Source organism: Littorina saxatilis, linkage group LG17 (genome assembly GCF_037325665.1).
Source record: "Littorina saxatilis isolate snail1 linkage group LG17, US_GU_Lsax_2.0, whole genome shotgun sequence".
NCBI classification, from domain to species: domain Eukaryota; kingdom Metazoa; phylum Mollusca; class Gastropoda; order Littorinimorpha; family Littorinidae; genus Littorina; species Littorina saxatilis.
In genome coordinates, this window is record NC_090261.1 from 67,296,699 (window position 1) to 67,306,729 (window position 10,031).

The window sequence follows — 10,031 nt, forward strand, 5'->3', positions numbered from 1 at the left end:
AAGAGAGGATGAAAACAATGAAAATAAAACAATGAAAAATGAAAAAAATGTGCAGAAAAAAAAAAGCATGCTAATTCTTTTTCTTGCACTGACCTTGAATCATCAGACACGTACTCCCACAGCAGCTGGAAGTTGCGAGCGACGCTCTCGGCCATCATGCGACTGATGGAGGAGATGGGGCAAGGCTGGAGCATCAGGTGGAAATCTGGTGGTTCAATGTCAATGACAAACAAGAAAAGAAAATGCTTAGACGACTCGCCTTCGTCATGTCCCATTACAGTTGAACCCCCCTTTTAAGACACCCCTTTTGTGAAGCCTCAAGAGTAGCAATTTACATTCTTTTGCAATTTTCAGCATGCATTTGGTGTTTAGGTGAAGCATTTTCTAAAATGTATTCTCACATCCACATGTATGCTATCTTGCACAAGAAAAGATATATATCTAGTAAAGCTTCATCAATGCAGGAACATAAAATGTCCATGAGAGAGTATCTGCAGTGCCACTTTTTAGTGTAGACAATGTTTTATGACCCATATTTTGACCGTTACACGGAGTGGGAAGCAAAAATGAGTACCAGGACTCACAACAAAGAGGGAACTGTTGCATGCTTGTGATTTCTTATATTAAGCGTAGCAATCTTGAGCTTGGCGTAACAGCGTAGCAATTGCTCTTAAAACGTAGCATGCTACGTTTCAGCGTAACAGTTGGTTGCTCTGCATAATCCTTGTGATCATAACTTGTAAGTAGTGCTGCATTTCTCACACCCTCAGGAAACCAACATCCAGCATAACCAATCAGGCTCTCACTTGGAACCCGCAGGGGAAAAGGAAGAGGGTAAGGCCAAGAAACAGCTGGAGGCGTGACACAGGGGCGGAGCTAAAGAGGCAAGGCAACAGCTGGACAGAGACAGTAAGAACAGCCCAGAGCACAGTGCGATGGAGAAACATCATCAATGGCCTGTGCTCTGCTGGAGGGAAAGGTAAGTACGTAATGAGGCATTTCTACCCAACCTTAAACAAAAGACAAAGAGGCAAGCAAACAAAGTTTACCTCCTTTGATCTCCTTGTTCTGCACGCTGTTGACAGCAGTCTTGTGGATTCCGTCCAGCCAGTCGTCAAACTCCAGGCTCACCCCTTTGTTCTCACTGAAATCAAACAAACAGACGAAAAATATTTCTGATGAAAAATCAAGACACTGCTTTCTCAAATCACAGGATTCAGAGACAGCCTCACGGACACACACACAAGTCCCCTCCCTCCCTTTACCTATATTCAACACATACCTGTCTCGCTGCACAGTGGGCAGGATGGGTACAAAGGGGATGTCACTGTTGCTGAGGCCTTCACAGAGCGGACATAAATACTCTGGCAGTCCCCCCGCCCCCCATCCCTCCCTCCCTTTACCAGCATGTGTAACTCTACATTCATCATACACACCTGTCTCGCTGCATAGTGGGCAGGATGGGTACGAAGGGAATCACGGTGTTGCTCAGGCCTTCACACAGCGGACACAAGTACTCCATCTTGTCCACATCGTAACTGCTGCTGTGGCGAAAACGCACCGGCCTTCGCCTCTCCTTGTTCACTATGTTCTGGAAAAACCTGCAAAATAGAATAAAAATGGTTCTCATTCAGGAAGAATACACCATACTCAGGTACACAGAGAGCCAGACATAGACACAGACACAGAGATACAGACAGACAGACAGACAGACAGGCAGACAGACACACAAACACACACACACACATTTTGCAATTGCTGCTAGGTAGGACAAATCACTTTGACAGTTCAAGAATCAAAATGTTCGGGCACAAAATGTCAAGGAGGGAAATGTCCTGTTTCTCTCAAACCCTATGTATCAGGAAGAAGCCTACCTCTGCCAGCACTCATGGTGCATGCAGTGGCCGCACGAGGACGTGTGTGTGCCGTTGAAGAGGTCAGCTGACATCAGGAGAGGGTCGTATTGCTCACCGTTGGCCAGGTGCTTGCTGCGGTTCTGGGACAACACCGTCGACCTGCAACAATCCAACAGCCTTCATTAGAACAAGAACAAGAATTTATTCAGCCTTAGGCCAACAAAAAAAAAGTCTGTTTCTGGTCACCCGACCGACCCTAAATTTCGGCGCCGACCCTAAACTTTTTTTTTCCAAACTCAAAAGTTTGTTGGGTTTTTTTTTGGTGGTAAAGGACAGGGTGAGAAAATGAACAACAAAAACGTGTGAAAACGAAAGTCCGCTGACGATTTGTAAATGTGTTGAGTGTCTTGTCTCTATGTATAGTAAATCCAGTCTCTTTGCGCGATTTTTAAAGTTAGTTTTATTGGTCTACATTTGGGGTAAAAAAAAAAATTAAAAACAAATTTTAAAAAAATCCCGACCTACCGACCCTATTTTTTGGCTCACGTAAGTGTAGCCTATGCGATGATAAACTTTGTCTGTCTGTGCGTGCGTGCGTGCGTGCGTGTGTGTGTGATAGAAACTTTAACATTTCCGAGTCTATGGATAAAGCTCGCATAAGAAGATTACGTCTCGGTCAAAAGTGTTTGACGTGTGTGATAGAAACCATTTGAAGACGTCACATTATGACGTAAGAGGGTTAGACGTCACGCAAAGGAATTACTGAAAGTCTCGGTCATTGTTATTGTGAGCGGGCCGAGACTAATTGGCAGATCCAGGGTCTCGCTTTCTTGCAGTTTCACCTTGCTTACTGTGTGTGTGTGTGTGTGTGTGTATGTGACGGAGTGATTGAGTTTGTGTTACTGTTTGTCGATTTCTTACGTGAGCCTTGAAGGCTTCGCCTCTTGTTTTAGCCATGTTACCAGAAACAGACAATTTTTTTTTTTTGCTTTATAGCATAAAAGCCATCAGTATTTATCCTGGTCTGAATAACATGCATACACCCATACACTCCCTATACTGAGTACTGATACGATACCATAGTAAAAACAAAAAGGCTAATAGGCTAACTGTAACAACAAATCTAAGTCGTCACTGAAGTACAGGAACTAAAAATGTCTGTGAATAGTAGTGGTAAATATGTTAGCGAACGTTTAAGTATATAGTAACAACTCTCACTCCCCCTTTGCACAGGCAGATCCTTTGTTTTAGAAGGCAAAGCGCCAATAACAAGCACTCTTCTTTCTCCTCAGATCTTGTACAAATATGTCCTCCCTGCTCAGGAAGAGCCACTGATCTAGTCGTGTTCAAGTCAAACTCAAAGCATCTTACAACACTTCAGCCATTAGGAATGACTGCTGAGTAACCCTTTTTTAGTTTTTGTTTGTGTGTGCGTGTGTGTGTACGTAAACCAAGGCACAAATTGTAAAATTACATGTGTGACTCAGAAATTGTGTCCTCTTGATCTGCTAAGACACTAAGTAGACACACAGAACGTCTATCAGGCACTCACCTGCCTAGGCAACCAACGAACCAAAACATACACAAACTATCACCACCACTATAACTTCAAACACACACACTCACTCACACACACACACACACACACACACACACACACACACACACACACACACACACACACACACACACACACACACACACAGACTATCAACTATCACAGCGAAAAACAACCTTAAAAAGCAAAATACCAATACAACCAAGCAAGCTGGGCTTACATCTGTACATAAGCAGCGAGGACCATGGCTCGACTGGTGAGGGTGACGACCTCCTCCTCTTGGCACAGAATGCAAGTGACGTTGATACTGTTCGCCACCTTGCTCCGACTCTGCTTGGGGCCCAGCGCTACGGAGTCTGCATTGGGTTCACTGTCAACACACACAACACAGAGTTAGTCCTTCTAATACAGAATGCAAGTGACGTTGATGCTGCTCGCCACCCTGCTCCGACTCTGCTTGGGGCCCAGTGCTTGAGAGTATGGCATGATTCTAAACATCTGCAGCTTTAAATGTGTGTGCATCCTGGGGCTACAGCATTGCCTTATTTCTCTGGAAGACACACAGACACACACACACACAAACACACAAACACACATTCACACACACACACACACATTCACACACACACACACACACACACATCCAATCTTACACCCATTTCTGGTGAGCTTGACAACAAAGGCCTGTTAACTCCTTGAAAACAAAGCAACGCTATCCCTCAAAGCATATAACCACGTCATGTCCCAAATAGACACTAGTTCTGGGGACAGAAATATTAAGTTAGCATAGCATATCCCTCAAAGACCCACTGTATGAGCGGGAGGGGTTTCCAAAACCAGGCAGGGGTACAGGGGCTGGCCAGGTGGGGGTTCTGGGGAGCAAGGGCCCCACAATGCTGTTGAAATTTACCATTTGAAAGGGGTACTTTGGGTAGTTCTTTTACAAAAAGGTACATTTGCCGAGTAAGGGGGTAGGGGGTGTTTTTGGAACCCAACCCCCAGACCCCTAGATCCAATCCTGACACTCTCCCTCCAAGAACAATCCCACTGAGCGGTACTCACTTGACGTCCATGTCCACAGCACTGCCCGGGTCAGTGTGAGTGTTCTCAAACAGCTCAGAGTTCTCGGCGATGAAGTCTTTCTGCATCTTGGACATCTGGGCCATGACCTTTGCCCTACGCTTGGCCGCGATGGCCGCCTTCTTCTTGCGCTCAGACTGGGTGCGGAGGTCAGCGCACTTTGCCAAACTGTCCAGCTGGTCTTTGGACGACGGCTCGTCTGACAGGTGCAGGGCCTCTCCGAATTTCTGTTGAAATAAATAAACATAGACTAATCATTTGGTATTTGGTATATCTAAGTGTCCTTGGGGAATCCCCTCCAGGAAACTCGGGCTGCTTTCCCTGGGGGTAGCGTTCAGCAACAAAATCGCACTAGCCAATTTTTATTTTCTCCTGCCTGCATGTTTTTCTAGGCCTAAACCTTTCGCTGTGACCTTTTTTAGGATCTTTATTAAGTCTTAAAATGGAGGTAAATTTACAAAGGTCTTGTACAGAAAATCTGAAAAAGTAAGGTCTAAAATTATTTTTTTCTTAAAAAGGGGTGGGGTGACTGTACTTGATTTGATTTGAAGAGAACATTAAACTCACACTCAAGAAAGACAAATATAAAACAGATAATAAGAAATTAAAGAAACTGACCCTCAAGACCCAGGCCAGGAGGTCCTTGATTGGCTCCTGGTTGACGTTGGTGTTGTGTACCAGGGACTCCAGCTGTCCCAGAATGCCCTTCTCCCCTGTCGCACGCTGCAGGAACTGGAAGGATGAGTCGTGTGACTCGAGGGCCTCCATCTGCTCGTGAAGCCCGAGGCCGATGATGTACAGCACCTAGAACAGGAGGAAATCTTTGTATATTCAGTAAACATCGGGGTACTTCTTCTACTTCAGCGTTCCAGAATTTTCTGGTTACGTGTGAGCTCGTTTGCCCATTTGGGTTCCTCAAACTATACTCAGAGAGCATAGTCAGCTTCACTCCGCTTTCGTTGAGTAGGCATGCTGGGTATTTTCGTGTTTCCATAACCCACCGAACTCCGACATGGATTACAGGATCTTTTCTGTGCGCACTTGGTCTTGTGCTTGCGTGTACACACGAAGGATGTTAAGTCACTAGCAGGTCTGCACATAAGTTGACCTGGGAGATCGGAAAAATCTCCTATCCTAACCCACCAGGCGGCAGCGTCCGGGATTCGAACTCACGACCTCCCGATTAGGAGGCTGACGTCTTACCACCACGCCACTGCGCCCGTCATCGGGGTACTAAGCAGTGATGAGTATTGATCTTGCTCTTGCGACCACCTCTCAAAAGCGACCACCTGCCCACAACAACCCAACTCGAAGGATCCCATACAAGTTTTTCTTCTAAATATTTCACCCTCCCACAAAGGACTGATCAAACCAACAAACCCACCAATGTGTTATTCTCTGAGGCGCCAGGAGATTGGTTCCGCACAACTCTCATTTCAACGTCGTAGTCGAATTTTGGCGTAACTTGTTTTAAAAAGCTTTTCAGGACAAACTGATTATTTTGTATTTTGAAATAGTGTTTATATTTGTTACTGGTATGGATAGAAAGATAAAACTTTAAAAGATTGTTAAATCATGCATTGTCAATTGTTTTTCAGAGAATATTTTTCATGGAGAATGATTTACTTAACTTTTTCAAAAACACCAAGAACCCAGTTACTCCAACATTCCACGATGACATTGATTTATTCTATTGGATATGTTGTATGCTTTTAGAGAGCTTACTTCCCTTTCTTTCTCAGAGGACTGATTAAACCAACAACCCCAGCAAACAAACAAACTGTCTGCACTGACCCTCTCAAACTGTGCCTCAGACCAGGATCGTGAGCGTGCGGCGGCCGTGCGAGACAGGACCATGGACAGGACATGGAGAAACACGTCGCTTGAGAACAGACGCAGGATGGGCTTGAAGGCGACCTTGAACTTGGGAGGCACCGGTGGCGGCAAAGCTGCAAGGAGAGAATGAATTATAAAGTTTGACTATGTAAGACTGTGCAAATGAGAGAGATAGAGAGAGAAATGTCACACTGGTGTGTGTGTGTGTGTGTGTGTGTGTGTGTGTGTGTGTGTGTGTGTGTGTGTGTGTGTGTGTGTGTGCATGCATGCGTGCGTGTTTGTGTGTGTGTCTTTGTGTCTGTCTGTGTGTCTGTGGGTCTGTGTGTGTCTGTGCCCTTGCCGATGCAAGTTTGCACGTCTGTCTACCTGTGTATCAGTATCTTTTGTTGTTGATGTCCAATGTGCTACATCTTTGAGACCTCACTTACCCTGGTCCTCTCCATTCTGCTTTTTCCTGGATCTCTCCGCTTCCTCGGACTGAAAAAAACACACACAAATTTAACACCAAAAAGCACGATCAGCCTCAGCGTTAAGTTTTTTGTCCACGGACGGCCGGACGGACACACGGACAGACACATATAAATCCTAATACTCACCAATTGTGAGTCAATAATAATAATAATAATAATTATAAAACGTTCGTCAAACGCGCTTTTCACCACCAAACAGGAGTCTCATGGTACTTTTGTCAATTTGTGAATACAGGTAATGCTTTGAATACAAATATCTACTGGCAGCAAAACAGATTAAGACTCCCTCGTTTTTAAAACCTGATTTTGTCAGATTTTTTTAATGTCTTAAAAGGGAGGTTCCATTGTATGAGAAATGAGACATGTCTACACAGACTTAAGTGACACCCACCTTGGACTGATCGGACTTGGAGTAGTGGTAGAAGAAGGGGCAGTACTCTGCGTAGTATTGATCCTTCAGCTCGTACTTTCCGTTGCCGCCCGCTGTGGGTTTCTTGAAGGTCGCGACCTCCTCCACCACCTCCTCCAAACCTGTCTCGTGGTTGGGCTGTTTCAACAAAAATATAATGAACATACAATGAAAAGATACTATAATGAACTGGTTATCTCAAAACGCATATGGTGAACGTTCAGCATGCAAGGGTCAACTTTGTGCAGACTCTCCTCGGAGTCCAAACACCCCTGTGTGCATACATGCGCACGATAAAGATCCCAAGTTCACAGCAAAGTCTCAGGGTTTGGAAACACAAACACACGGATGCAGGAAAAAGAAAAAAATTGGGTAGCACTGTACTCTATGGCAGCTCGCTTTCCCTGGGAAGAAAGCAGCACGGATATCCATGACGATATGATTCCAGGACAAACTGGCTATCACAAAATATCACAAATTATAATAACATGACAAAAACATCCCAAAGCTTATATCAAATCTAGCTGAAAATTACCCGTCTAAATCTCAAACAGACTGCCTACCTTAATGTCAAAACCTGTTCAACAAACAGCAACTTCACCTCTTTATTGCAACAACACAATCAGCAAAATCCATCGACAACAAACACAAATTCTGGAACAAGAAAAAAACTGTTGAGAATTTGATCCAGCACTCACATCTTCAGGGAGAGCCTTAGCCAGCTTGCTGTGAGGCATGGCGCTGATACACAGCTGGTGAATTATCTCTCTTTTCACGGCGTCCTTCTGGGTTACCTCCCCTACTCCTGGCACATACCGCTCCTCTGAAAAATTCACAAAAACAAATGCTTTGGTTAAATACCCTGAATGCCAATCACAATTTCAGAAGGAAAATGTTTTTAGTACAAAATAAGCACACATCAACTTTCAATAAAACTAGCAGAATGTCAAGGTTATCAGCACAAGCTAACTCAATGTCAAGGCTATCAGCACAAGCTAACTCAATGTCATGGTTATCAGCACAAGCTAACTCAATGTCAAGGTTATCAGCACAAACTAACTCAATGTCAAGCTTTTCAGCACAAGCTAACTCAATGTCAAGGTTATCAGCACAAACTAACTCAATGTCAAGCTTTTCAGCACAAGCTAACTCAATGTCAAGGTTATCAGCCCAAGCTAACTGAATGTCAAGCTTATCAGCACAAGCAGAAACAGGAACCAAATGCAGTTGCTATCACACCTCATTATCATATGCCCTGAGATATCAACCAGCACAGTGCTACAACGTTTGTGTCTGCGCTTCTATGACCACGTTATAGCACCTTGACTGATTATTTATAGCGGCGTGAAAAGGAAACAGTCTAAAGGCATACATTAATTGAACTAGAAAAGAGCACTGACCTAAAATGATGATGAGCAGTGTCAGGAACTCTTCGGCGAGTGTCACTGTCTGTCTGAGGTAGTCTTCTTGTCCTGTGGGGTTGTCATACTCTGGCCTGGGATACACACACACACACACACACACACACACACACACACACACACACACACACACACCACACACACACACACACACACACACACACACACACACACACACACACAATTTGTCAGAAAAATTCTATAATCAAACCAGCTTTCTCAGAGTAAAAAACCCAGTATTATTGTGATAAGTCCTTTTATCAAGGTCAACGTGGGCCAATTACCTAGTATTAAGCAGTAACAGTACACGGGCACATGTACCTTTCTCCCATTTCCAAAACAACTCAGAACACGCTTTATGCACGAGTGACAACAATTTACTAAGTTGAACCTGAGGCCTAGCCCAAAACCAGAAAGGGTTTTGTTTCCGATTCCCCTACCAACCCTATTTTTTTCCTCCCAACCCTATAACTGGTTTTTTTATCATTAAAAAAATAGTTTTATTATGAAGAAGAATCATTTTTTAAATTGATTTTGTTGTTGATTTTTTTGGTTTTTGTTTTTTGTTGGGGGGGGGGGGGGGGGGCTATTAAGGTCTTAAAATGCATATAAGCAGTCTGTTACTTATTCATTATCTATACTCAGAGCACTGATATGAAACTGACTTGGTCCAGGCCACCAGGCCATACTTGTTGAGAAGGTGGATCAGAAAGTCGTCGGGTTCCAGGAGGGAGGCTGCAATCTGTTGGCAGAGAAACACACAAGGCACAGAATTACACAAACTTGGTAACCTTCAACAATCTTGGGTTTGTAAATCAGACACACTAGACGTTTGAAATCGCATATTGAATGTCAAATTGCTCTACTCTGAGTGAGTGTGGGTTAAGTACTTGCTGTTCCTTTCATCGCTTGATGTTGCACAAAGTCTTTGCCACATGTTTTCTGTGACGTTTGATTCGCCTCTCACAGCTTCATTCAACAGAATTTGGCCATTTACGTGTTGCCCTCCCTTTGTCGTCTTCCGGTTACATTCAGTTTATAAACAGATAAATCTAACTCTGTGTCAGTCAGGCTGGCATGACAGATACACATCCTTGTCTTCATACTGATGGAGAGTACTTCTGATATTAATTGGGAAAAGCTGACTTCATGAAGCTCTTTGCACAAAGTTTTGGCACTGTGTTTTCGGTAAATAGACTTTGCAAAGTCTTAGCATATTTGACTTCATGAAGCTCTTTGCACAAAGCTTTGGCACTGTGTTTTCGGTAAATAGACTTTGCAAAGTCTTAGCATAGTCGACTTCATGAAGCTCTTTGCACAAAGCTTCGGCACTGTGTTTTCGGTAAATAGACTTCGCAAAGTCTTAGCATAGTCGACTTCATGAAGCTCTCTGCACAAAGC

At 43.9% G+C, this 10,031-nt stretch overlaps 1 protein-coding gene across 2 annotated transcripts in view; it reads right to left on the reverse strand.

Annotated features, from left to right (window-relative positions):
• The window catches only part of LOC138952278 (E3 ubiquitin-protein ligase UBR2-like), an 85,517-nt gene that overhangs the window by 30,016 nt on the left and 45,470 nt on the right, over window positions 1–10,031 (reverse strand). For both annotated transcript variants that reach the window (XM_070323913.1, XM_070323912.1), the window contains exons 22-34: window positions 9,296–9,372; window positions 8,610–8,704; window positions 7,908–8,032; window positions 7,192–7,347; window positions 6,759–6,807; window positions 6,289–6,443; window positions 5,113–5,298; window positions 4,477–4,721; window positions 3,635–3,784; window positions 1,875–2,015; window positions 1,437–1,601; window positions 1,050–1,144; window positions 94–205 (exon numbers count right to left, since the gene is read on the reverse strand). In XM_070323913.1, the coding sequence (XP_070180014.1) occupies window positions 94–205; window positions 1,050–1,144; window positions 1,437–1,601; window positions 1,875–2,015; window positions 3,635–3,784; window positions 4,477–4,721; window positions 5,113–5,298; window positions 6,289–6,443; window positions 6,759–6,807; window positions 7,192–7,347; window positions 7,908–8,032; window positions 8,610–8,704; window positions 9,296–9,372 (1,751 nt within the window). The remainder of the gene's footprint in view (window positions 1–93; window positions 206–1,049; window positions 1,145–1,436; window positions 1,602–1,874; window positions 2,016–3,634; window positions 3,785–4,476; window positions 4,722–5,112; window positions 5,299–6,288; window positions 6,444–6,758; window positions 6,808–7,191; window positions 7,348–7,907; window positions 8,033–8,609; window positions 8,705–9,295; window positions 9,373–10,031) is intronic.